We start from the raw sequence: 26,625 nt of genomic DNA on the forward strand, positions 1-26,625 counted from the left end.
GTTGGCATAGAAAAACTTTTTTCTCTAACTTAACTCTATGTATTTAACTTCTTTTCCTTTCCCAAAGGGCTCTGAATCGCCCATGATGATCAGCGAGTTAAGAAGTGACCTGGACGATGTCGATCCATAGAGGACGTGCCCAGCACATGATGAGAAGTCACGTCACGGTTACTAGATGCTCAGGACCTTTTTGAAATCAGAATCTCATCCTTGAACCCTTTGGAAAAGCCTGGAGGCTGGACCGGGAGAGCCTGCCGTGAAGGGAGGAGCACGTGTTTTAAGGAAAGCACTCTTCAGCCCCCGGGGAAGGCCTGGGAGCTGTTTGGCAGCGGAAGAACCCCAGCCTGTGGATCCGCTGACCCCTGGGGGCACAGTCCGTATGTGGATTGACACTTTTGTGGAGGTTTTGGGAAATAAAGCCGGTGGTAGACTGTTTTGTTACATGAACATAACAAGAGTGAGTGAGGATAAAGCTGTTGCTTTCTCTATGATGCTACAAAAGAAATTCCTTTGGTTTTTATATTTAAAAAAAAAAAAAAAAAAAGCAAGCTGCCTTTAGATGAGTGCGGGCAAATTTTTAATCTTGCAGTAACATTGAATAGGCGTATCCAATTTAAAATGATGTAAAGATATGTGATAAAAGTTCCTTTTCACTGTAAATTAGTAGTTAAAGAATTCAGTTTACACAGACCTTTGTATTTAATATGTCTCCCTATTTGTATAGAATTTCAGGCTGGTCTGGATGAGAGCTCTGCGCATAAACTTGGATCTTGATGAAATGTTATCAGGATCAAAAATTGGGAAATTAAGCTCTTTAAGGTATTTTTCTGATATAACTGAGATTGAAAGAGCAATAAAAAAAAAAAAAAATGCTGTGTTCTCCAGAAGTGCAGGGTGCGTTCTTTGACATCAGTTACTGAAGAATTTGCGAGTTGTTCCCAAAACAAATTTTAAAAAGAGCAAAATAAAAAGCACTTTAAGATATAATTTTATTGAGTTTGACTTCATAAAATCATCTTTTTAATGCTTGGAGACATATTGAATAAACTGTAGTCTTAAGTCATGTGACCTGCAATCATTTGCTTTTGCTGAAAAATAATTACTGAAACCCTTGGTACTGGTTGTATATGAAGTTTAAATATTTGAGTTGAAAGACACTGCTTTGTGAGTTTCTAGACATTTTAATGCAGAGAAGGAAATTGAGACTTAGTTTCTCCTCAGCATAACTAATTGACACTAAAAAGATGGGGACAAGAAATAACTAGTAAGCAACTGAGCAACCATCCATTTAGTTGTGTTTCCCAAGTCTTGTACCATGCACTCATTTCAGGTTAGATGCCAGCTCCCCCTTTTTCTGGAGGGGAGGGGGGATGCCAACATATTTCATATATTTTGTATGTTTTGGGTTTTGAGTCACTACACACATTTTCAACCCTGTTTGCCTTTGGTTGTGTGCCCTGCCTGGTCCTGTGCTCAGCACGCACAGGACTAGGGGAGCCTCAGGAAGAGCCGAGTGGCCCCAGTCATAGACCTGCAGAGTCAGAGAGGCTCAGTGGACCTGTGACAGGACAGACAGCTGCTCCCACTGCGCACTGCAGACCCTGTCATCTCACGGTCGAAGGTTGAAGTTACGGTGCAGCCAGGCTGGATTGTGATTGTGTGACAGGCTGGTGGTGGCTTCTGTCAAAAGACACTGAGGAGGTGGAGGGCCGACACCTAAGAGCAGAGCTGCGCCCCAGAGGAAGGGTCAGAGGCAGCCGGCAGATTTTATGTGGTTCTGCTGTTCTTGCAAATTCAAGTGTGATGTTTCAAAATGGATTTTGAGCACATGAATAACCCATGTCCTACTATCTCCCCAGCCGTCCCCTCCATCCCCATCCTCACAAAGCGACCCCACAGGGCGTGACGCTGAAATGCCAGCCGTGGTAAAGCGTGATGATATCACCCTGGCAGCTGCACTCTCAGGAGCCCAGATTCAGGAGTGAAATTGCCACTTCTGTCCCCTCCTTCCTATGGAAACAATGCCTTCCACAGCCCCCAGCACCTGCTCCCTCACGGTCATGTTCTTCAGGACCAGCATCACCTGCCGCTGACGTTAGGTGCCCTGGTTGATTTGCTCACGTTGTTGCTGCGAGGAACATCACTTTCACGTTGCCAGTAACCTTGATTTCCGATGGCTGCAGTCTACGAACCTGCTGATGACTTTTTTTTAATGTCATACAACAAAGTGACAATTACGACAGGCTTACTTTGGAAGAAGGGTCATTTTTACTGCCAATTTTTTTGGACGAAGATGTTTTTATAAATCTTTCAAAATGGTCTGCAAATCGAGTAGGAATTGCACAACTAAACTCAATGCTGTGTTTTCTCAAGAAGCTCCCTTCATGAGGCCCTTCTTAGGATGGCCGAATCAGCCCGTTAGAGGCGTCCTGGGAGAGAACGCAAATGAGCCTTCCGAAGGGCACCTGGCCCGTGACTTCCCCTGGAGCCCACACACGGCCCTGACAGAACAAACGCGGGCCTAGAGCACGTGTCACCAGACTCACCCTGTCTTGCTCCACCCTCCCTGCTAACATCGAGGCGTGTGCCGTTACCTTTTGAGCTTGGAACGAGCAGACTGGAATTTTCCTCTGCTACCTCTTGTGTACAAAATCTTGTTTATAAAATTTCAAAAGGAAGTAGATAAACTAGGGAAGAAACTTAATTCTAAATTTGGTTCACTGAGTGGCAGTTCTTAGCTTCTGAGGGTATAAAATAAATTTTTCAAAAACAGAGTTGGGGGTTCACTGACATTTTTCTGTGTATATCAGAAAATGGCTATGGTCGGGGGAAGGGGTGCCAGGGGCCAGTGACCTGGTGGGAAATGGTGCTGATTCTTTTTTTTTTTTTGCGGTATGCGGGCCTCGCACAGGCTCAGCGGCCATGGCTCATGGGCCCAGCCGCTCCGCAGCATGTGGGATCTTCCCGGACCGGGGCACGAACCCACGTCCCCTGCATCGGCAGGCGGACTCTCAACCACTGCGCCACCAGGGAAGCCCTCCTTTTTGTACTTTGCACTGACGGTGTGGATAAGGTCCACTCTTTAATAATGAGGGGCGGTGGCTCTTTTTCTAAGCCTTTCACTGTTTCCTCCTCTCGATACCCTGACCATTTCAGGATTCGTTTGCAAAGCTGGATAAGGATGTGCTAAACTCAGACCAGTGGCCTGTAGACATCTCCCCCATAGCTTTCAGGTCTCCCAGTGGTCCCCAGCATAAATCACGTCCCTGGTCAAGCTGGATTTCTTGCTGGATCCCGCAGGTCTCAGCCTCACCCCTAATGTCCTGCGTTTGCCCACATGGTTCCCCTCTCCTGGGGTGTTTGCTGCTCCAGACCTTCCTCCTGCGGTCCACACCCATTCCTCCCCAACTCCCGGTGACCAGCTGCCAACCTCTGCAAGAACAGTCATTCCCTTTTCTCAGATCTTGGAGCCATCCGGGCATGGACAGCTAGGGAACTGACCCCCGACTCTTGGGTGATGGGCGAGGGGTGCCAGCGGGCCCACTTACACAAATGCCTGCTGGCAGTCAGGCCCTTAGCAGCTGGCCGCTCTTGAACGCGTTCCATGACACTAAATTGTCAGCAAATAGAGTTTGAGAGGATTTTTGCTTTTGCAGGCCGATTCCCTGATGACTTATAACATGGGCTGTTGAGAGCTAGGCCTTGCTTAAGACAGCTACGCTTGCCAGCCTCAGAGTGGGGCTGGGGGCCGGGGGGGCCGCATTGCATGGGATGGTTATACTTGGCCAGGTGCAAAGTCCTGAGGCTGTTCTTAATTTCAAATCATGAAAAATGACCATGGACATAATACTCACTATAGAAGCCTCAGCCACTCGTATAATTAACGTATACCATAAACATTGACTCTGCACCAGGCTCTGTGCCAGGTGCTGGGAGAGGAGAATGGAAAGGACACGGGCGCCCCACGCGTCTAGAACATTGTGGGGCAGAAGTTGCCAAGGAGGGGGAGCCCTGGTTGCTGGGGGGACTCGGAAGCGAGAGGAAGACGCTGATTTTATCCCAGGACGGGCACAAGTACTCAAGTACTTGTACTCAAAAGACAGACACTCCTCAAAGGCTTGATTTACTCAACCACCCCACAGACCGTTATCAGGCATCTGGTATAAGCAAGGCATCATCCTAGACGGTCAAATTCAGGCAAGAGTCATGACAAGTTGTTTTTATTTTAAAAAGTCACTGTATAATAAAAATGCTACAAAACCCAGAATAAATATCTTCAAGTTACAAAAGCAGAACAGAGATCTAGAAAAGCTGCTTGCTGTAAAAAGGCAACAGAGAGTCGTTGACAAACAGACCAAAAAGATAAATGCGTGCCTGTTTGCTTGGGTGGGGCTGGGGGTAGGGGAGCTCAAGGAGGGAGAGTTGCACCTCCCCCTTCTCCCCTTCCCCCTCCGTCCCTGCATCCCTCCAAAGCCCTCTCCACTCAGGTCCCCGTGAATCGGCCAGTGCCTTTTGCCCAGTTTTCTGTCCTTGCTCACAGGGCTACCCCAGGTCTGTGTTCCCTAATGAGCCTCTGTTATTATAAAGATGGGGGGGCCCAACCTGGTGCAGCAAAAAGAGCCTTGGCTTTAGGGACATATCTGGGTTTATACCCTGGTACCACCTCACTTCTTGGCTGTGTGAATGGCGGGCACCCAACCCCCACCCCTGGTTCCGTTTCCTTCTGAAGTGGGGATGACAGTGTGTACTGTGCAGGGTAGGTGCGAGGACTGGGTGAGAGAGTGCATGGAGCACGTGGCCCTCCACTGGGAACTGAAAAGTCATCCCTGGGGTGATGTCCCCCTGCAGGCTGATGCCAGGTGGACTGCAAAGCCGGGACCAGGCCAGGTGAGGGCAGCTGGGAGAAACAAAGGCACGGCCTCGTGATCACCTGGGACACATCTGGCTGCATCCGTCATGCCGCTGGTGGGTACAAGAGCTAGGAATTTTGTCAACAAGCTGTCTTCGGGAGGTGAGTCTTAACAACAGGACTGGGAGGGCCCGTGGAGATCACCGAACTGATGGAGATCTCTCTAAAGAGCAAGGACTTGAACCAAGGCATCTTGGCAGCTGACCCTGGGCTCCTGCTTCGGGCCGCAACATCCTCATCTATTCAATGGGTATGAATATAGGCCCTGCCTTTGCCCCAGGGCTACTCTGAAACTCTTGTGAGAAGGTGGGTGGAGAAGCCCTTTGGACACTTTGAAACGTTGGCCACATGTGGGAAAGCGTCACCCCTTGTCAGTGCCACCCTGCACCCCCAGAGGCATGGAAAACTGATCCTCCACTAATTCGGGAGCCCAACAGGGCGTCCCTAAAGTGGGCAGGAGATGAGGGGCCGGCCATCTCCACCTTTCACTTCCCCTGACCAATATTTGGCCCCTTCCAGCCCTCAAGCGCCTCCCTGCCTACCCACAGGAGAATGACCACCTCCTGCACGGAGGCCTGAAGACTGACTGCTCAATAAAAGTAATTCTACCCACAGTGTTGGCATCTTGGGAGCGGCTGGCAGGAAGCTGGGCACAGCCTGACCAGCGTTAACGGTGGCATGTGGACCCAGCCCCACAGCGAGGGAGGGACTGCCCGGCACCTGCAGCCCTACTCACTCAGCCTCCCATGCAGCTCAGGCCTGGGAAGGGGTGATCCAGGCCGAGAGCTGGGGTTCTCCCAGGTGGGGAGCCGGCGCACCCCGAGTGCCAGCGCGAGAGCTCCAGAAGCAAGAGGTATCCTCTTCCCTGGGGTCCAGGCTGAGGAAGGGGTAAGGAGGAACCACTTCAAAGCCCAGCCGAGGCCTGGGACCACGGCCCCCAGGCCCTGGCCCCTTCCCCATGCATGCATCCCGGGCAGGGCGGTCACTGGGCCTCCTGGGAGGCCTGCTCCCCTGAGGGCCGGCTCCGGCAGCAGATGGCGATGGCTACGGTGGCCTCCTCGCCCGTCCTGCCTCCTGCTCCGATGTCCCGGCCCCTCACCACGCACGTGTTGTCCACCGCGTAGGCCCCCAGGGCGGGGCAGGCCCCGGGGAGGGTCCCGCAGCTGGTCAGCGTCCAGCCTCCCTCGCAGGCCACGGTGACCTGCCAGGGCCAGGGGACGAAAGAAAGCGCACGTATGGCTCGGCACACTGTGAGCCAGGCCAGGAGGGCACAGGCTGGTGTCTGCCGTGCCAACACAGACTCATCTTCCCCCGACACCATGCTTCCCACAGCCCTCCCCATCCCGGCCAGCGGCAAAGCAAAGCCTGGACTGCCCCCTCCGCTGCTCCCACCACGTCCAGTCCCTCAGGTCTGTGGGCTCCTCCTTTAGGCCCTAGCATCCTCCGTGCTCCTGCCCTGGCCGAGCCCCCGCCCCCCGGGCCTGGACAGTCACCGTAGCTGTCCACCTGCCTACAGCAGGCCTCCCTGCTTCTGCCCCCTTCCCTGCAGTCTTCATGGCACAGCGGCCAGAACGAACCTGCTCACACCCAGGTCAGATACCCGTTCCCCTGCCCCCACCCCAGGCTCAGAACGCTGAGTGGCTCCCAGCTCACTGGAGCAAAAACCAAAGTCCCTACTGTGGCCCTCAGGCCCCACCTGAATCCTGTCTCTGGTTCCCCCCCTCACTCAGTGCCCACTTCACTGGCCCTCTGGCTGTTCCTGGTGCTCCTTTGCCGCGGCTGTTCCCTCTGCCTGGAACACTGTTCCCTGTCCTGTCTGCCACCTTCTTAGTGAGGCCTCTCCTGAACTTCCCCTCCCCATTCTCTTCCCTGCCTTACTTTTCTCCACAGCATCTTCTAAGTACTCTGTAATACTACTCATTCGTTTACTGTCATCCCACTAGAAAAGATGCCCCAGGAGAACTTGTCAGGTTTGTATCTCCACCCCCTCGAATGGTGCCTGGAATGCCAGAGGCCTCAATACATGCTGAGCAAGTGGACCCAAGACAGCCCTTGCCCTCGAGCAATGCAGCATCCAGACCACAATCACTACAGACTTGCTCTTAAAAACCTCTCTGAGGCAGGAGAGTGGACTCCCCAGGGCTTCCTTTTAAGAAGCTCCCTGTGGCTTTTAAAAGGAGACTTAGAGAGAAGCCATAGGGAGGTTGCGGGTCTGCACGGGCAGCTTCGGAGGGCCTCTCACGCCCCAGTCCCCCAGCGTGCCTCCCCTCTCTGCAAGCCCTTCCTCACCTCGCTGGCCCCTCTAGCCTCTCCTCCACCTGCAGCGCTCAGCTCAGGTGTCCCGTCCTCCGGGTCATGGCTGAGTCATCCTCCCAGCAGATGTGTTACATGGGTTAATCAGTGAATGTGTGTGGACTGCTTTTCTTATGCCACATTTACACACATTCTTCCGAAGCGAGGGAGGCATGCCCCAACAGCAGATCTCACTAAGCCGGACAAAAGCAAAAACTGGCCCAGCGACACACACACGCGCACACACACACACGTGATGTCCACACAGCTGCAAAAGCTGCTGACAGCACCCACCCCACAAGCTACTCCCCAGATATGTGAGGGTATGGTGGTGACACAAACACTGACCCAGAAAAGCTGCACAGGATGGACACGTGCCACCCCACGTGGCATCTGGCTCCCATCCCGACCCCCCGAGCCCCTTCACCTTCTCTGCAGGGCCCGGGATCCCGTGCTCCCTGACTTTGCACTCCAGACCCGGCGCATGACAGCAGGAAGCGTGGATGCTGGCCTCCTTGTGGCCGACACACTGGTCGGGCTGACCCCGTGGCCTCAGCACAGGCCGGCTGGGGGTGCCAAGGTCCTCCACCTCCCAGTGGGAGCTGCAGCCTGGGGAAGAGGAGGGCCGGCTCAAACACCTGGATGCTAAGGGACTCTCTGTCTCTCCTCCCCACCCCATTCAGTCTCCATCTTTTTAGGGTCTGAGTCTGGAGCTGGGAAACGCAGAAACAAGTCTCGGTAGGAAAAAGGCACTACTAGCCTGAGCGACAGGACTCTTGGGTTCTCAGCTCAACCTTGCTGCTGGCCTGCTGTGTGACCTTAGGAAAGCCATACAACCTCTCTCTGGGCCTCAGTGTCTCAGGGAAAACATCATCTCCTCTCCACCCCGACATGGGGAGGGGGCCCCAAGGCCTGAGATGCTAGACCAGGAAATGGTATTCCTCCCCATAACCCAGCCACCCAGGCAGAAGTTCAGGGGTGAGCTTGATGTCTCTCTGGGAGACATGGGCCTCCCTCCAGAGCTTGGGAGTCAGGCACACCCCCTGGCTACAAGACCTCAGAGAGTGTTCCTAGGCTATAGCAAGCCTCAGTTTCCCTCTGTAAAAGGAAAAGGGAGGCTGCAAGGGTGAAGTGAGGACATGCACGCGGAGCCCAGCACAGCGTCTGGCACCGGGCAACGGCTCTGCACTTGTTAGGGTCATGGTCACTGGAATGCCTGTGTGTTAGCTGCACGGCCTTGGAGAAGTCACTCAGCATGTCAGGGTGCAGTTCCCTTCGCTGTAAAGTGGGACTCTTTTGGACGTGCTTCATAGGTAGTGGGTTCTATGACTCCGATGTCTTTGAACTGGCACGTGCCCTGGAGTTCATCTGCTGGGCGTTGCCAAAGGGGAGAGCCATCAGAACACGGTGGACTTCCCACCAAGCCAGGACCCCAATAAGATAGCCGGTGGCCTGCTGGACTTGTCCCAGCCTCTCCACCTGACTGGGCTCATCTTTCCCCTGCAAAGCCATCACCAGCTGCTCCTCCTAGAGCCAGCTCCTAACTCGTCACTCGCCCTTGTCACCCTCCTCAAACTTCAGTGGCTCCCCAGTACATACTCGATGAAGAATCAACTCCTGAGCCAGTTATTCCAGGCCCACTACCTGCCCTCTCCCCAAACGCTCCCCAGGACATCCCATGCACCCTCCAAGCAGGACAGCTCAGCCCCCCTCCCGATTTGAGGGGCACCATCCCTGGATTTCCCACAAGGTCCCTACCTGCGACTTCCTGCTACCTACCCAGGGCATGTTTTTGACACAAGGTGGCCCATCCACAGTTACCTATATCAGAGGATGGATTCTAAAGCAATGGATGATAACCAGGATAGCTAGCACTTATGTTGTCCTAGCACCAAGCTAAATGCTTAGCACCCATCATCCTCATTCTATTGCTGAGGCACAGAGAAGTTAAGTAACTTGTATAGGTCACACAGCAGACGACTGGCAGAGCCAGGATTAAACCAAGGTCAGCTCCACTTTCGGATCCACTCCCTAAACTGCCCCTTATGCAATGCACTGCCTGTGGGGAAATGCCTACGATGCCCCAGGCCTGGTGCTCTAGGTGTTACTCATTTCATAGCAGCCCATTGAAGCAGGAACTGCCGCCGCCCCTCTTAGGGAGGAGGAGGCTGAGACGGAGACAGATGAGGTGCTTGCCCAGGGTCACAGGGATGGGAAGGGTAGCACTGGCCTTCACACCAGGCCGTCGGGCTCCCCCATGGGGCCAGCCGGGTGGGGGCAGGTGCACCAGGAGCCAGAGACGCCTCCTTACCCCGGGGTGGGCCCAGCCGCCTACCTGTGAGGACTTGGCCCGGCTGGGGGCAGCGGGCCTGGGTCTGCACTCCGGCCCCAGCTGGCGGAGCCGTGTGGACACGGCAGTTGGCCCGGGGCAGCAGGCAGCACCTGGCAATGGCGTAGACACCCTCACCCCCAAACGCGTTGTGGGCCAGGCAGACGCGCCTGCCCCCTCGGGCCTGAGAGCCAAAGACAGAAACAGGAACCTGCTTTAGAAAAGGCTTCGAAACACAGGATGAGGTGGGGCTGGAGGGAGCCGACCCGGGCACCTGGTCTCAGCCCCTTGAAATCTCTCCGGTGGCCTCGCGAGGGGCCAGCCGGCCCCTGAGGACAAGGAGCTCGCTTCCACCCAAGGCGGACGGTTCCGCAGATGGGCAGTTCTGGGTGTTATAAAGTTCTTCTGGACACTGAGAGTGACTTCAAAATGCAGACACAGGGGGCTTCCCTGGTGGCGCAGTGGTTGAGAGTCCGCCTGCTGATACAGGGGACACGGGTTCGTGCCCCGGTCCGGGAGGATCCCACATGCCGCGGAGCGGCTGGGCCCGTAAGCCATGGCCGCTGAGCCTGCGCGTCCGGAGCCTGTGCTCCGCAATGGGAGAGGCCACAGCAGTGAGAGGCCCACGTACCGCAAAAAAAAAAAAAAAAAAAAAAAAAAAAATGCAGATACAGTGAAACCTAAGACTCCAGAGCATGGACCTGGCCTGCTCAGCCCTGACCCACTCTCAGCCTCTCCCACGTGCACTCACGTGCAGGAGGGTGCACAGTCAAGCACACTCCCAGACACCGGCTCCCAGACAGAAATGCCTGCCCGCCCCTTTCCTCCCGGCCTAGGCACTGCCCTTCCACCAAAACACTGCAGCCAGATGGCATCTCTGCCAGGCTCTGCAGCCTTCCCATCAAGTCCCCTCTTCTGCTGCTTTGAGATTTCTCAACTGCCAGAACCGTGGAACATCTGAGTGAAAAGGGCCCTGGAGACCACTGCGTCCAAAGGCAGCGAATCCCTGGCATACGTCTGGCCCTCCCCTCTCCCGAGGCAGTGAATCCCTGGCACACACTCGGCCCTCCCCTCCCACGAGGCAGGCACGGGAATCCATCCAGTCTCATCCTGCAGAGTCTCCCGGGAACCCTCCGTGTGCCTCCCTCCTGCAGCACCCAAACCGCGTGACTGAGATATGCCCTGTTCGGCTTTAACTTGCAGACGGGTGCTGGAGTTCAGAGGAGGATGGGGCTCAGGCAGATCTAGGCCTGGAAGCGAGAACCCCACTTCACGCTCCGACGGAAGGGTATAGGTCACCTCAATGCGCTCGCCCCGCCGCTTCCCGCTCCTGGAGAAGCTAGAGCAGCCCAGCAGCTCCTCAGGGACAGCACAGCGGGCCTCGGCCGTGGCCATCCGCGTGGGCCCCGAGTGCGCCGACCACACGGTCCTGCAGAACAGCTGCCCACCTGCAACGAGGCCCTGGGGTGAGGAGGGGTGGCTGGGGAGGGAGCCTCTGTCAGGGCTCTGCTCACAGAGGGCTCCAGATCTTTGGCTCCTGGTGGGGGAGAGGGGCCTTAAGGAATGTGATCCATTTTCCCATTAAAACAGGTCACGAAAGCCCTTGCAAAGCCCTTTCGGAGCCCGTCCTACTCAATCTCCCCCAGTGTCTAGGAGCCGGTGGCCAAATCCTCCCTCCACAGATGAGGGAGGGACAAGGTTGCCCAGGCCACACAGATGCCCTGAGACCTCCCAAGCCCCAGTCTGGATTCTGCCCACCCTGCCATCCTGCTGACCTGCTCCATAGGTGCTGGGGGGTAGTGTAGCCACCAGGTTGGGGGTCAGCACCCGCTGGTCCTCGGGGAACGAGGCCTCATTGATGACGTCTTTGGCAGAGAAACGGATCAGCCTCTGCCTCAGCTCGGCCAGGGGGAGCTCCGGCCCAGCGGTCAGCATCCTAGCCACAATGCCTGGCCGTGGAGCAGGCGGTGAGAGATGGTGGTGGCCTGGCCCTCCTTCCCGACCTGGGACTCCTCTCCTGGTGCACACGTGAGCGTGCGCACACACACAGACACACCAAGCTGTTCTTTAGAAGTTAAACCACCTGCAATCCCATGCTAAAAGATGGCCAGAGTAAGACTTACATCCTGCTCTCGCACCTCCGAGCCTTGGCAATTGCTGTTTTGTTTGCCAGGTAAACTCTTATTCATCCACCAAACCCCAGATGAAACGGCCCTCCTTCAGGAAGTTTTCCCTGACCTTTAGCCTGGTCAGGCGCCTCTCTCTTCCACACAGCCCTGGCTACACCGTTTGTGCACCTGCCTCCCCCATCAGACTGAGCGTCCTTGAGGGCACCATCAGTCTGACTCATCTTTACTCCCCCACACCCAACACAGAGCCTGGCACACGTGGTCCTGGTGCAGACCCTGCCTGCCAAAGGGGCTGTCAGAATCATGATGGCTGAGGCGGTGGGGCAGCTACTCACCAGCCACATGGGCGGCAGCCTGTGACGTCCCACTCTGTGATGTGAAGCAGGTGCTGCAGTCACTGGAGGCACCAATGATGTCGTCCCCTGGGGCAAAGAGGTCCACGCAGCGGCCAAAGTTGGTCCCCAGGACCCCCAGGGTCATCGGCTGGTCCTGGGCATTGGTGGCCCCAACAGTAATGACCTGGAGAGGTGAGGGAGTGGATGGCAGAGAGGGGAGTCAAGGAGAGGATGTAGGGAGACTGAGACCTTGCCAACTGGGCTGGCCAACTCCTGTATACCTGTTTGGCCCATTCAAATATCCCCTCCTGAGGGAAATCTGACTCTGCAGGCAGAGCTCTGGCACTCTCTGCCCCACCCGGCCCTGGCGCTGCCCTCTCTCCCTACCATATGCCAGGCACCATTCCCGAAGTCCCCGAGGTGCTTCCATTCTAGGGAGGGACCCAGACAGTAAACAAACAGTAAACAATGCAACACATTAGGTGGTTATAAGTGCTAAGGAGGAAAGCAGAGCCGGCAAGGTGCAAAAGACCTGCTGGGTTTTGTCCGCTTTATGCGATTTTAAATTCGGCAGCCAGGGAAGGTTATCCATCACTGTCAGGCTCACACGTGTGCCCCCCAACACCCACCCCCCAGACTATGATATCTTTGAAGTGGGACGAGATTCCTTCCCCTTAGTCCCCCCAGTGCCCACACCGCCATTAGGTGCCCTCGCATGTTAGTCAGAGGAATGGACGGGCGTTGGACCCACTGGGTCAACCTCTCAAGCTAGAAGCGTCATCTCTGTGCTCATGTAGCTCCCCTGGGACACACCAATGCAGGGCCTCAGGGGGCCTTGCGGCGGCGGGGGGGGCCCTTACCGAGTGGACTGGGAGAGGGAGGCCAGGAGAAAGCAGAGGGAGCTATGGTGTCAATCCAGGGGACAGCAGATGGACGGAGGTGATGGGATTGGGGAGAAGGGGCCGGGGGAGTCACAAGACATTCGGAGGGAGAGGGGCCAGGGCGTGGGGTTGGAGCTGCACTGGGGGAGGGGAGAGTTGAGGCTGGTGCTGTTCACAGACTGGGATGGTGGAGGTTCAAGCCCCTCCTCTGCCCAGGTCGGCCCTGGCAGTCTCTGATACATCCTTCCAAAGCCAGGCCAGTTCAGGAGCAACCCCCATGAAGCCCCCAGGGGCCCACCTGCCACCTTCCCCTCCCTTGGGGAGCACCCACCTCGGGAGCTGAGGCCGGGGAATAGAGACAGGCGTCATCCCTGAAGTTGCCGGCAGCGGCCACCAGCACTGCCCCCGTCCCAGCCAGGTGCTGGCAGGCAGCGTTGAGGGCCGGGCTGTACCCACCCGCCAGGGGCAGCAGCACTACCAACCGGCCCGCCGGCTGGGCCAGCTGGCTCTTCCGAATAAACTCCAGGCCTGAGAGGACAAAGCCAAGGTCACCCATGAGGAGGCACGCTCCCCCTCCCCACCCCCGCCCCCAAGGCCCCCGTGAGGGTTAATTTTACACGTCGACTTGGCGAGGCTACGGGTGTTTGCTCAGACATAGGTCTAAGTGTTGCTGTGAAAGTACTTTGTGGATGTGATTAATGTTTACATCAGTACTTTGAGTAAAGCAGATTACCCTCCATAATGGGGGTGGGCCTCGTCCAATCAGTTGAAGGCCTTGAGAGAAAAGACGGAGGTCCCCCAAGGAGGAAGGAAACCTGTGTGTGCACTGCCTTCAGACTCAAGACTGCGGCATCAACTCCTGCCAGCCTGCCAGCCTGCCCTGCAGATCCCATCCCCACAATACATGAGCCAGCTCCTTAAGCTAAGCCGCCCATATGTGTATACGTATGCATTTATAAAGATAAATATACACACACATCCTGTTGGTTCTGTGTCTCTGGACAACCCTGACTAATACACGTGGGAAGCATGTTAACAACAGCAGCACTTATAAAACCAGCCAACTCCCAAACACTTATACGCACCAGGCTCCTTCTAAGTGCCTGACTATGGGAATTTACACAATCCTCCCAGTAACCTTACCATTATTTTCCCTTTCCGGGAAACTGAGGCACCAAGAGGATAAGTAAGATTCTCAGAGGAACAGGAAGGGCCCCCTTTGCCCTGCCTCTGACCTTCGCCTCGTCGCCATCCTTTGAGGGCTGGTGTACAGCAATCCTCCCCCACCACACACACACACACACACACACACACACACTCCAGTGAGTCCACACTGCCCACTCGCAGCTGTGGGACCCTGCCCTCCCATGTGTGAAAGGGTGCACTGCTGCTCGGACTGTGTCAAGGATCAAAAGGCTCCTCGCCCTGGAGCTAGAGGGGGGTGGGGGGGGACTTGATAACCCTGCCCCCTCGGGGGGGGGGGGTGTCATGCCTTGACCCCGGCTGCACTCCCCCGCCCCAGGGCCGAGTGTGCAGCCTGGAGCCCAGGCCCAGTGGAGACCTGGGTTCTAACACCAGCTCTGGCCCTCACGTGCCAGGGGACCCGGAGCTGACAGCTTCTCCTCTCAGGCTCCGGCTCCTGCCCCGTCAGATGGGGGTGTGGCCAGCTGACCTCTCAGAACCTTCTGGATCTGGACCTCTGGGAGGTCCCCAGGGCTGCAGCAGAGGTGGGAGTTGGGGTCCCATAGCCAGGCTCCTCTTAGGAGAAGACAGCTGCCCCTCACACCAGGAGGGGCAGAGCGGAAGTAGGAGTGGAGGCGAGGAATAAGCACGCTTACAGCTGCCATTCATTAACTGTATGTATGTTTCTGTGCTCGGACTTGACACACTTTACCTCAACAATCTGCTTACAGAGGAGACCGGTGGTGACCACAAAAGTAAAAGCTACTGTTCATGGAGCCCCTGCTCTGCTCCAGGTAATGTGCTAGGGGCCTTTCCCAAAGCGGGGACTTCTTCTTCCCCGGAAAACCCTCCAAGCCCAGGGCGCCAGGCCCGTGGAAGGCCTTTCAGGGCACAAGCGGGCCTCCCCTCCTCTGCACACTGACCTTTGGGAGTTGGCCTGCTGAGCTGAGGTCAGTGGATAAAGGGGTGGGACAGGAAGGAAGGGTCACCTGATAGGGCAGGGGATTATTGATTCTTGCCTTTAAAACCAAACATCAAAACTTGTGCTCTAGGGCTTCCGTGGTGGCACAGTGGTTAAGAATCCTCCTGCCAATGCAGGGAACACAGGTTCAAGCCCTGGTCCGGGAAGATCCCATATGCCACGGAGTAACTAAGCCCACATGCCACACCTACTGAGCCTGTGCTCTAGAGCCTGCGAGCCACAACTACTGAGCCTGCGAGCCACAACTACTGAGCCAGAGTACCACAACTACTGAAGCCCGCGTGCCTAGAGCCCATGCTCCACAACAAGAGAAGCCACCGCAATGAGAAGCCCGCGCACCGCAACGAAGAGTAGTCCCCGCTCGCCGCAACTAGAGAAAGGCCGTGCGCAGCGATGAAGACACAATGCAGCCAAAAATTAATTAATTAAACAAACAAACAAAAACCTGTGCACTAAACTGCAAAGGATTAGGGCAGAGCTCACTCACCAAGCACAAGGCAGGCACCACCAGCCCTTCCCAGCCCTCCAAAAAGGCCTATGGCTACCTCTGCCAGCTCAGAGGCCAGCGTCTGACACAGGGGTCTGGGCGCTTGCAGTGGAGGTCAAACTCAGAGCCAGCACCTTCCCCAGCGAGGCCACTGGCTCTGGCTGTGTGACCCTGGGCAAGTCACTTTCCCTCTCTGGGATGATTTTCTCAACTGTTTAACAGGCTTACAATACCACCCTCAGGGTATGGAGTACAAAGTCCTTTGCTCAAGGTCTGGCCACAGGAGGAACTCAGTAAGTGAGAATTCCCACCCTCTTCTCTGTCCACAGGCCTCCCAGGGTCCTAGCTCTAAGCTGGACCTTGCCAGAGGTGACTGGATGGAAAAACCTGCAAGAGTCTGGAAAAAGTCTTCTGCCAGTTCCTCTACCAGGTCTACCCAACCAGGGCTCCAATCATTCACGAGGAGTGAGTCCCCCGGTGTTAAGCAGAAGATGGGGAAAGTTTGCTTAGATCACCTCGAGGGTACATCCAAATCTAAAGTAACATGGCAAAAGACGCAACTATTTTAAAAGATCTGGAAAGGGGAGCAGTGTGAAACTGTAGAAAGACCACTGACTAGGGGTCAAAGCTGCAGGACCTGCCTGGGCTGAGCCCTGCCCCTCTCTGGGCCTCAGTTTCTCCATCGGCACTCATGCCCCCTGGGGGCCCTGCCCACTCTGACACTCTGGGACTCTGCCTCTGGGGCAGAGGCTGCCTTGGTCTCCTCGGTCAGGAGTCAGTTCTCTCTGGGCTGAAGCCCCGTCCCATGCCAGGTCTGGATGCAGAAACCAGTACGTCCGGAGCCATCACTCACCTGTGAGTGTGCTGCTCACCGTGCCCTTCCCTTGGCAGTTGAGCACACGCAGGCTGCGCAGGCTGGCGCCCTTGGCCACGCCAGCATCCCGGCCACTGACCACCCCTGCCAAGTGGGTGCCATGGCTGTCACACTTGTTTGCCTGCTCGACCAATACAAGACCCGAGTGAGAAAGCTCATCCACCCTGTAATAATATCAGTGAGTGACCGGACAGACGTCCCCACCCACAACTGATGGCAGGGCAGGGGCAGTGACAGCTGCGGAGGCCAGCAGGGGTGCGGCTGTGGCACTCCGGGGGTGGCATCAACTCCAGGTCGGGGATGAGGGACGGGGGCAGCCCCCCCCCCGCCTGAGGGACATGCTCACCTGTCTGTGGAAGCGTGTCCCATCCTCTTCGGGCACGTTCTCGAAGTCAGTGACTACCACCCTGCCCTCAATTTCCCGGTGGCCACTTTGGATACTGGTGTCTAAGAGATATACCTCCACCAGGCCACCTCCAGCTTTCCAAGGTGAGGTTTGTTCGAAAGGAAAGAATAACCATGAGGTTAATGTAATAGTTAACACATATAAATTGTTTACCATGTCTCAGGCACTGCTTTAAGCACCTTACATACGTCAACTCAGAAAATCCTCTCCAGGTACATACTTTTATATCTTTATATCACAAACAAGGAATGTGAGGCACAGAGAGGGTAAGTAACTGTCCAAGGTCACATAGCTGGTGATGGTGGAACCAGCAAGAGAACCAAGTAGTCTGGCTCCATAATATTAATATTAATATGAAATAACAATATGAACACTCGAAACTAATAAATACAATGGAAAAAACTATGCCAAGCCCCTACTTAAAATTTTTCACAGCTCCCCAAACCTGAGGCCACAGAACTTAAAGACAGAACAGGATTTGGCAAGTAAAAGGAGAATAACAGGCCTGTATGGCCATCTGAGCAGGTCAGCTCATTTCACAGAGAGGAAACCGAGGCTCAAGGAGGATGCGTGGATCTGGGCCTCCTGGCTCCAAGCCCATGCTTTCTCCACTCCACCAGGTGCCAGGATGGCTCAACGGTGGCTGGTTCCAACTGACACAAGTTACAGCCTCAGAGGAAACAGCAGTATTGGAAATTCACCAAAAGCCTACCACCTACACACTTCATCATTTCTAGTTGGGTCAGTTCAGATTCTCCAGAGGGGAAAAGCGGCCTCAAAAGGAGTTACCACTAAGGGCAAAGGGACCTGCGAGTGGCCTCTTACAGCCTCTGAATCAGTGCAGGGAGCTCTGCGGCCTCTGGCAGGTGGGCGCCCAGTCCTGCCTGCATCCCTCCAGAGCAGGGAGCTTTCTCTCTCCCACAGGACAGCCCCTGCCACGCCTGAGAAGCTCGGAAGGCAGCCAAGTTCTCCTTCTCATCTCTGCCCAGGAGGCCCCTGACCCTGACCCTCTTGCCTCTTCCCCGCAGGCCACACCCCTTCCTGCCTCAGGGCCTCTGTCCTTGTTTGTTTTTCTGCTTGGACATGCTCCCCTTGGTGGGGCTAATGATACCCACTGCAGGGCTTGGCTGAGTGTCACTTCCTCCAGGAAACCTTTCCTGACTCCATACTCACAGCTGTCCAGACTCCTTGGTAGCTCCTACCCCATCCAGACTACCTGGTGTCATGTAGCTATCTGTGTAAGCAATGGATTAGCCCTCATGCACTAGAAGCTCTGGGCGGAGTGGGGGGCTGGGGTGGGCGCGGGCAGAGACCAAGTCCATCTTGTTGGTCTTTGTGTCCCCAGCACCTAGCACAGTGTCTGGAGCAGAGTGGCTACTCGAGAACTCACTGTGGCATGGAAGGAGAGGAGGGGGAGGGCTGAAATGACAGCACTCTCGCTCTATACCAGACAGGGATGGAGGCTTGCTACAGCATAAAGAGCATTAACCCCAACACAGCCCCCCACATACTGTCATCACCTCCCGTTTTTGCAGAGGAACCTGAGGCTCATTCAAGCTCACACAGCTTGAAAATGCTAAAGTCTGGGTTTGCGCATGGCAGTTGGCTCCAGAGCCTGTGCTCGTCAGCCCTTTGCCAGGTGGCCTCTCTGTGAAGGAAGGGTCTGCTCCTGGCCGGGTGCGCCACTCTCCACTCATGTGCATGGTGCCCACTCCGCCCCACTCCGACCCAACAGCCCCCGGGGGGCCTCATCCAGCCAAGCCCTTCCGTGACTCCTGATGGACTCCACGTTCCTGCCTTCCATCCCCGCCACCTCTCACAGCCACTGGGCGCAGGAGGAGGGTAAGGCAATCCATGGGCATCCCAGTGGGGAAGGAAAGGATCGTACGTCTGCTTCTGGCCTGGGGGAGGGCTGTGGGTCCAACGGTCACCCCAGAAAACGTATGTCCACATTCTGACCCCTAGGACCTATGATCATGACCTTATTTGGCAAAAGGGTCTTTGCAGATGTGATTGTTAATGACCTCCAAATGAAATCATCTTGGATTATCCCAATGGGCCTTAAATCCACTGATGTGTCCTCATAAAAAAACAGAAGAGGAGAGATACACAGAGAAGATCCTATGAAGGAGGCATGGACAGGAGTGATGCAGCCATAGCCGAGGAACGCTGCAGTCACCAGAAGCTGGAAGGGGCGAGGGAGGATGCTCCCCTAGAGCCTTTGGGAGGAGCTTGGCCCACTGACACTTTTACTTCCGACTGGAGAGTACATTTCTATTGTTTTAAGCCGCCGGGTTTGTGGTACTTTGTTAGGGCAGCCCTAGGAAACTAATTTAGGGGCTGTGGCCTTCTCTCTCTCCTGCTTGGCTTGGTGTCCCCTGGAACCCCCTGCACAGCATCCCCTCCCCACTCCCCGTACTAGCCGGCTCCGGGAGGTCCCTGAGTCTCTGCCTAGAGAGGAGCAGCCTGGGGTGTGGAGAGGCAGGCTCTTCCTGCAAAGGGCACCCCCTCCCTGGCCACAGGCTGCCCAGACCAGTCAGCACACCCTGCCTGACCAGGCCCCGCACCTCTGCCGCTATCAACCCTGGGGTTGACGCTCCACACTTCCTACTCATCTCCCATCCTGGCCACGAGCCCTGGGAGGCCCCAGGTCTACCGTCTGTCAGATGACAGCAACTCAGATCCTGCCTAGCCTTTCAGTTCCCAGAGCATTTGCACACCAACAGCCTCACAACACCCTGTGAGGACAGGATGGGGTTACTGTGCCCATTTTACAGCCGAGGAAGGGGAGGATCCGGGAGGGAATTGGCTTCCCGAGACCCCACGTGAGCCAGTAAAGGGCGGAGGCTGGACGCGCCCCCAGGTCTGGCTGAGTCCTGGAGCATCCCTGCATCGTCTTTCTGCTGATCTCCAGACCTCATGCTGCAGGCTTCTCAGGCTGAACACGGGCCAGCCAAAACCCCTGATCTCCCCAAACCAGGTGTCCTTCCCTTCTTCCCCAGCTCAATAAATGGCACCTCCACCCCCCTACAAGGCCCTGCCCAAACCCAGGCCACTTTCCTTGGCCTCTCCTCCTCCTGGCCAGGCCACCCCAGGCAGAGGGAAGAGTCGGGGGAGAGGCCTGGAGGGGACACACAGGGTAGCCCACGCAGGGAACCCCAGGAAGCCTAGCGACGCTGAAGGGAGGTGCAGGGCAAGGCAGGAGACCAGAGACCAGCTGGGGGCATGGCAAACAGGGCTTATCTGTCCTGTTATGGGGTCCAATCCTGTCCTCAAGGCACTGGGATCACCCAGACCTGTGGACCTTAGCGGGTGTCAAGGTCAGGTTTACCCTCTCCCCACCTGAGTGCAGCCTGATGGGCCAAATGGCAAGAAGAGGCAAACGTGAACTTTTAGAAGGTGGGAGAGGGGCTCATTTAAAGAAACAGACTTCTGCATCGTACCTGGGGCAGAAGGAAGGCAGGGCATGGGGGCTGGATTGGGTGGAATGGGACAGAAAAGGGGTCAGTAGAGTGTACTGAGCTCTAACGCCCCTGGGAGGTGAGGACCATAGACAGGGAGGAGAGAGCGGCACATGGCCTCCGCTGGGATGAAGCGGCGCAGGGAGCTTGGGGCCCTTACTAGGAGCGTGGTGTTCATCCGCCTGGCGCCGCGCAGGGAGAATCCGCTCTAAGTTCCACGGGATACTCTGGGCAAAGACGAAGGAGTCCTCCTCGATGTACTGGACGTGGGGCAACGTCAGGGCCTGCAGAAGGCAGAGAGGTGGGGCTCGGCTTCAAAAGCCATTTGGCTGACAGCAGCCGTAGCCACAGCCCTTAACCTACCTGATCAAGCCTGTCCCGGGTCACACGCCAGTCCCATACCTGTCCCCTCCTGGTGTGGGGTTTCCTTGCTCAGGTTCTGAATTTGACATGCCATCTGGGGAGCCAGGCAGTGCCCAGGCCCCGGGGAAGGCTGGACCTGGACTCCATGCCCAGATCATGATGCCCTCACTGGCCATTCTGTTTCCCCCAGATCCGTTCCCGCCCTTCTCCACCGTGCAAGGCGTGGGGAGGCTGACCCTGCAGATGGCAGCACCCAGGCCTCCTTGCAGTGACTTCTGGTTGGGATCAGCCAGAGGGAGGCCCAGAAGGAGTTTGGGGGGATGAGAGGGTGTCTTCCCTCCCTCTTTGTTTTGGTGCAAGGTTCCCACGGTGGCTGCATCCTTTGGTGACCACAGCTCCCCCGGGGCAGCCCCTGCTCCACAGCTCCAGCTCCCACCTGGCAGAGAAGACACTATTCCCTCTCCTCGCCCATCAACTTGTCAGGAAAACTCACCCCTGGGTGCCTCAGTGTCCCTGTGGGCTTCCTTAACCTGTCCACACCTCTGTGAGTTTCTGTGCTTAGCATCTGCTTATATACTTGACGATCTCATTTAGTCCTTAAAGAACCGTTCCTATTTTCATGACAGCTTACAGGTTGGGGACTGAGACTCAGGGGGTAAAGAAAATTGCCCAAGGTTAGACAAACTAGTAAGGGTACGTGAACCCAGGCTGGCGCAATGCCAAAGCCCAGCTCCTGAGGGCACATGTCCGTGGCCTGAAGCTTGGCAGTGTCTCCCCTCTGAGAAGCTGCCTGGCCTTCGGGGCTCATGCGTGCCATCTGGCTCTGTGGGCATCTGATTCCTTCCCCCGCACTGTGCTGGGCATATCATCCCCCAGTTAACTGACTGGCCATCACTTCTCAGTCTCTCTTTCTGAACTGTGAGCTCAAGGGAAAGTGCTGGTGGTCCATCTTCATGTCTGTAGCACGTAGTAGGTGCTCATTAAATACGTGATGAGCAGACTGATCGAAGGCATTAACTTGATGTGTCCGCTATTAGACTAAGGGATTGGGCCCTGTCTAACCCACGTCATTGTCCCCACAGGACTTAACACACTGTAGTGGCTCAGCCGCTCTCCGCTGAACGGAATGAGACCATGCAGAAGCACTACAGTGGAGTGAGGAGGCCTGGGCCTAGGCGCTCGTTCTGCCGGTTATGTGTTGTGTGACCTCGGGCAAGACCCTGTCCCGTTCTGGGCCTCAGTGTCTGCAGGAGGCTATGAAGCACCCCAGCCACGTGGAGAATCAGTATGAAAGTGGGAACCATGTGTCCTCATCAAGTTAGGAGGACAGGGGAGGGGGGGAGGGTTGGGAGGAAGGGAGCAGAGACTAAAACAAGGAAAGGGTTGTTTTTTGTTTTGTTTTGTTTTTCGAGGTGCATTTGCCAAATTCTCTTCTGCCTTTTTATTAAAGCTACAAATCTTACATCCATCAACTCGCTTCAAGCGGAGCCCCCTTTCGCAGGGAACCTCACCAAGAAAGGTTTTTAAGATATGCATTTAAAGCACTAGGGCCAGGATGAGGAGAAGGGAGGCCAGAAGTCCTCAACTACCCATGTCTGTTCTGCCCCTGCACCAAAGATGTGGCATCAGGGTCAGGCTGGAGGGGGAACAGCCTCCCTGTCCTACAGGAGGAACCTTCTGAATAGCATCAGTTTCAAAGGAATTTTGGATCCTTGAGTCATGTTTTAATAAAATGACTCTGGCTCCACTAATGTCATAGGGCCTTGTTCCTGTAGGGTTCTCATAGGCAGCAAGTTCACCAACACAAAGACAGCTGGAAGACAGACCACTGGGTCTGATCCCAGCTCTGCCTCTGGTTGTCTGTGTGGTCCCTTCTGAACCTTGGTCTCCTCATCTCTCAGATGAAGATGAAGTACCATTGAGGTATGGCCAGGCTTGAAGGGCGTCCTGTACCGAAGGCCAGGAGCCACTGCGCTTGGTACTTAGTAAGCGCTCTGTGAACACTTGCTGCCTCCCGATGGTCAGCCATGGGCACACCCAGGACAGTGCTCTGTATGCATGAGACAGCCCAGCCCTTTCGGGAAGTGGCCCGCCCAGAGACGGAGCTCACCAGCTCCAGCAGGTCACCGCTCATCTTCACCAGGAAGCCGGGGACAAGGTCATGGAAGACGTGCAGGATCTTGGTGAGGTAGCCGCGGTGGGCGGCCTGGGCCTGCAGGCGGCGGGCGGTGCGCTCCGTCTGCGAGCGGTGGGTCTCTTCCTTCAGCACCACCATGTAGGTGCCTGGCAGCCTCCAGGCGTCCTGGCCCCCAGTGAGGAGGAGTGACATGATGACATTAAAAAAAGAAGAAGGGTGCTGTGGGTGCTTCATCCACCTCTGTTTACAAGTTAGAATTACAGCAAAAGAAACTCCATAGAGTATAGGAAGTATAAAGAGAAGTCACCAAATTAGGACCCCCAAACCACATAGAAGCCAACTCTTAGCAGTAACGTAACATATACCACACTTTCATACTTGACAGTCGGGCAAAAACGGGAACCATGGGCCACAGTCAACACCAGGTTCTCGTCTGCACCTGCACCTAGCTCTCTGTGGGGCCGACCAAGGCCTGGCCACCCTTGGAGGTCCTGCCTGAAGGCCACCTCCTCCCGAAGACCTTCTTCATTACACCTCCCTTCCCCGTGTCTCAATTTGAAATAATCAATTCCTCCCGGTTCTAGTTCCTCCCTGACCCCCTCCGGAGGCAGTCCAAAACCATGGCCTGAATCCCAACCTCAATATTTACTGGCTATGTGGCCATGGGCAAGTCACTCAACCTCTCTGAACCTCAGATATCTCCTCTGTGGTGTGGGGAACATAATACCTATGACACAGGCCTGCTGGGAAGGCTAAGAGACATAGCTGTGTAAAGCATCTAGGAAACAGAAGGGATGATAGAGTGAGCAAAGGCAACACTTCTCACATGGGATAAAAGACTCAAGGCCATGGTCTACAGGAGCAGATCTGTTTGCTCTTAGCTCTTATCTGCTCCCACTGCTCTCAAACAGACACAACTGTGCTCAAGGATCTTCAGTGGCTCCCCATAGCCTGACAAAGTCCAAACTCCATGCTGCCCCTTGGTCCCCGCTGCAACCTACCTCTGTAGCCTAATCTCCCACATCTCTGTACGTGCACCAGAGTAGAATACAGTCTACAACCCTTTATCCAAAGTCTTAGGGTCAAATGGGTTTCAAGATTCAGAACTTATTTGAACTTTAGAAAGGTAGTAATAGGCAATCAGGATGCTCAGAGGCGTCTGGAGCAGCATATTGTAATCTATGCAGCAAAATATAGGAATATAAATATTTACATCAGTGGGATAACTTATAAATAACCTCATGTCAGTTCAGGTCAGGTTACCACAAAATAAATTACAAGAAACCTTTTGGGTTTCAGAACATTTTACATTTCAGAAGGGAGGTAAGGAACTGTGGACATGTGCTCCCTATTCTCCACCTCTAGCTTTCCCAGGTCTGAGCTTTTGTTCATGCTATCCCCTTCACCTAGAATAAAATTCCCCTGCCACTTTTATTTAAACTCCTATTTATGCTTCAAAGGCCCATCTAAAATGCCCTCAGCGAAATGAAAACCTAATGAATTGGGAGGACACTTTGTGCACTGGAAGGAGACTTGCCCTAGAAGCCTAGTTCTAATGCATCAGGGGGGTGAAACCCCTCTCTCTGGGTCTCAGTTTCTCATGAATAAAATAAAAGGATTGGTCTAAAATCTTTCTCTGCCTGCCAAAAATATTTTCATTACAAATTCAATCTCTACAAAATATCCATTGAAGGAATGAATAAATGAACTTCTGGAGGTTCTTGCTCCAAACTTCCGCTGGGGAAGAAGTACCCTCAAGAACCTGTTTTAATTGGTTGTCCGGCCTCTGCTTACTCACCTCTCAGGATGGGGTATTTACTACTTCTAGAATAGTTATTTGGGGGCAGTGACTTGAAACGCCCTTTCTCAACCTTGTCACAACCCATCAACATCCTTCTAGATGGTGAAAGGCTCAGGGAACAAGGAAGAAGGTGCTATGAGCTGAGTAAACTTCACTCTTCTGTGAGAGCCAGACTGAAGAAGAGAGGTCCCTCCCCTCCTGCCACTAACACAGGACACAGGCAACACTGAGGGCCTGACACCCCTCTGCACCCAGCACACTCAGGCAGAGGAGCTGGGGCAGAAGTGCAGGCCAGATGTCCATTAGCCTAGAACTTCCCCTCTGCCCCGGGAGCTGCAGTCTGGAGCAAAAAGGGCATGACTGGGAGGTCGCACTGCAGCAAGGTAAATAGCTACCTCCTACAGTGCTCTCTTCATTGGCTCACATGGTGGGGAGGTCATTCATGTGGGCAACAGAGCCCCTTTCCCTTCATTCCTCCATCTGCCCAGCACTGACTCTTCACAACAAACCCTAGGGAAGGACTGTCACCTCCCCTTTAAAGATAAGGAAAATGGAGGCTCGGAGGTTAAGTGACTTGCCAAGCACCACTCAGCTAGTGAGTGATGGAGCCAGGATTCAACCCCAGAGCTGACTCCAAGCCCGGTAGCAGGACCTCAGTTGAGCCCTGGGAAGGTTATAATTGGAGGGAACCAGCAGTCCCAACCCTGGGCAGGAGCTCCCATAGCCCAGCGGCCAGGCGCTGGCCTTGATCTTCAGGAAACTCGCCCCACCCACTCTGGGCGGCGTTTGAATGGGCTGCGGCTACCAGGCTCCTTCTTTCCCGAGAGCACCAAACAAGCCCTTCCCAGATGAGCCCAAGGACCCCAACAGGCCTGGAGAATAACTCCGTCCCCTCCCCTTCAGTTTTGTTCTTTTCTTCAGCTGAAGAAGATGCAATCCTAGAATGTGAGTTTTGTGGCATGAAGAAATTGCCTCCCGCCACTATCATTCATTCGCCTTCTCTCCCGCTCCACCCCTGTCACAGTAGCGCCGTCTCGTCCCAAGACCCCCAAGCACCCCCCCTCCCACACTCCCCACACACACTCTGCACTACCCAGATTTCCCGATCCGCGTCAGGACGTATAATAATATCTCCTCTCTGCCCGGGGCCGTTCTAAGCACGTTTCGGGCATTAGCGCCTTGACCCACCCGAGCCTCAGTGGTGAGGCACGTCCAGGATCTGAGCAGGCGATCCTGGAGGTGCTCTGCTCGTCCTACCTGGCGCCTACCAGTCTCCGAGCCCCGTGCATCTTTCCCCCGTAGAGTGCACCCCAAAGAGCCGCCGTGCCGGTTCTCTCCCCGCGCCCGCAGTCCCCAAGATCCGCGCCAAGCCCGTCCTCGGGTGAGCAAACCACCCCCCCGCCCCAGTGACTTTCACTCCAGCCCCTCCCTTCCGGAGTGTGGGGGGGCACTGAGGTCAGAGAGGATATGCCCACCGCCCGGGTCCCCGCGCGGGTTCGCCCCCGCCTCCCACCCCGGCGTCCGCACCTTTGCGCAGCGGTGGAAGGTGGCGGTGGCCACGTTCTGGGCCGTGTCAGCCGAGCTGTCCTCTTCCGACCGGAAGGCGAGCACCAGCTCCTCGTAGTCGCCGTCTTCGTCCTCCTGCGCGCGGGCGCCCGCGGGTCCCAGGAGCAGCAGCAGGAGCAGCAGCAGCGGCGGCCACCACGGCCGCCGGGAGCTGCCCGTAACCATCGCGGGGAGAGGAGAGGTTTGCGTCGGGCGGGGAGACCCGGGGGCGGCGCGCGGGCCAGGTCCGCAGCGCCTGTGCCTCGCGGCGGGGAACCCGATGCGAGCGCGGGACTCGGGCCCCGGCGGGGACGCGCGCTGGGCCGGGCTCCAGGCCTCCCGGTTCGGGGCTGCGCCGAGGAGACGCTTGCCGGCCTCGGGCCGTCTCACTGCCTGGCTCGTCCCTCCTGGCTCGAACCCGACCTGAGCCTGAGCCCGCCTGCAGCCGCGCGCGCCTCGACGCCGCGGCGGAAACCTTCCGGGGTGTGGGTGCGCGACGCCCAGGGTCCGGG

At 55.8% G+C, this 26,625-nt stretch overlaps 2 protein-coding genes across 12 annotated transcripts in view; one reads left to right on the forward strand and one right to left on the reverse strand.

Moving 5' to 3' along the window:
• Positions 1-1,157, forward strand: part of USP24 (ubiquitin specific peptidase 24) — a 148,246-nt gene extending 147,089 nt beyond the window's left edge. For all 8 annotated transcript variants that reach the window (XM_089922052.1, XM_022575774.2, XM_022575775.3 and 5 more), the window contains one exon: positions 68-1,157. In XM_089922052.1, coding sequence (XP_089778178.1) covers positions 68-130 — 63 coding nt within the window. In that variant the 3' untranslated portion in view covers positions 131-1,157. The remainder of the gene's footprint in view (positions 1-67) is intronic.
• Positions 515-26,625, reverse strand: PCSK9 (proprotein convertase subtilisin/kexin type 9). Of its 4 annotated transcripts, none has more exons than XM_022575773.3 (12): positions 26,096-26,623; positions 22,741-22,932; positions 20,428-20,551; positions 16,747-16,880; positions 16,380-16,521; positions 13,207-13,403; positions 11,995-12,178; positions 11,306-11,395; positions 10,830-10,978; positions 9,537-9,714; positions 7,629-7,810; positions 515-6,110 (listed from the first exon to the last, which is right to left on the reverse strand). In XM_022575773.3, exons 1-12 carry the CDS (start codon positions 26,297-26,299, stop codon positions 5,892-5,894), a joined length of 1,995 nt encoding a protein of 664 aa, XP_022431481.1. In that variant the 5' UTR covers positions 26,300-26,623; the 3' UTR covers positions 515-5,891. The 4 variants fall into 4 exon arrangements, with proteins under 4 accessions (XP_022431481.1, XP_089778195.1, XP_022431480.1 ...); XM_089922069.1 differs by having other exon boundaries at positions 9,537-9,756; positions 11,306-11,479; XM_022575772.3 differs by having other exon boundaries at positions 11,306-11,479; positions 26,096-26,621.

The sequence above is a fragment of the Delphinapterus leucas genome, chromosome 1 (genome assembly GCF_059928025.1).
Source record: "Delphinapterus leucas isolate spDelLeu-1000000601 "Yukka" chromosome 1, BTC_Dleu_Yukka2, whole genome shotgun sequence".
Lineage (NCBI taxonomy): Eukaryota > Metazoa > Chordata > Mammalia > Artiodactyla > Monodontidae > Delphinapterus > Delphinapterus leucas.

Bases quoted from the DNA above. Each gene is read 5' to 3' on its own strand.
- PCSK9 (XM_089922069.1), bottom strand. From the start codon at position 26,299: ATGGTTACGGGCAGCTCCCGGCGGCCGTGGTGGCCGCCGCTGCTGCTG. The intron at 16,881-20,427 runs GTAAGGGCCCCA...CACCTTGGAAAG, and splicing joins GGATGAACACCACGCTCCTA to CTGGAGGTGGCCTGGTGGAG. The intron at 11,480-11,994 runs GTGAGTAGCTGC...CTCCACGGCCAG, and splicing joins GGCTGCCGCCCATGTGGCTG to GCATTGTGGCTAGGATGCTG.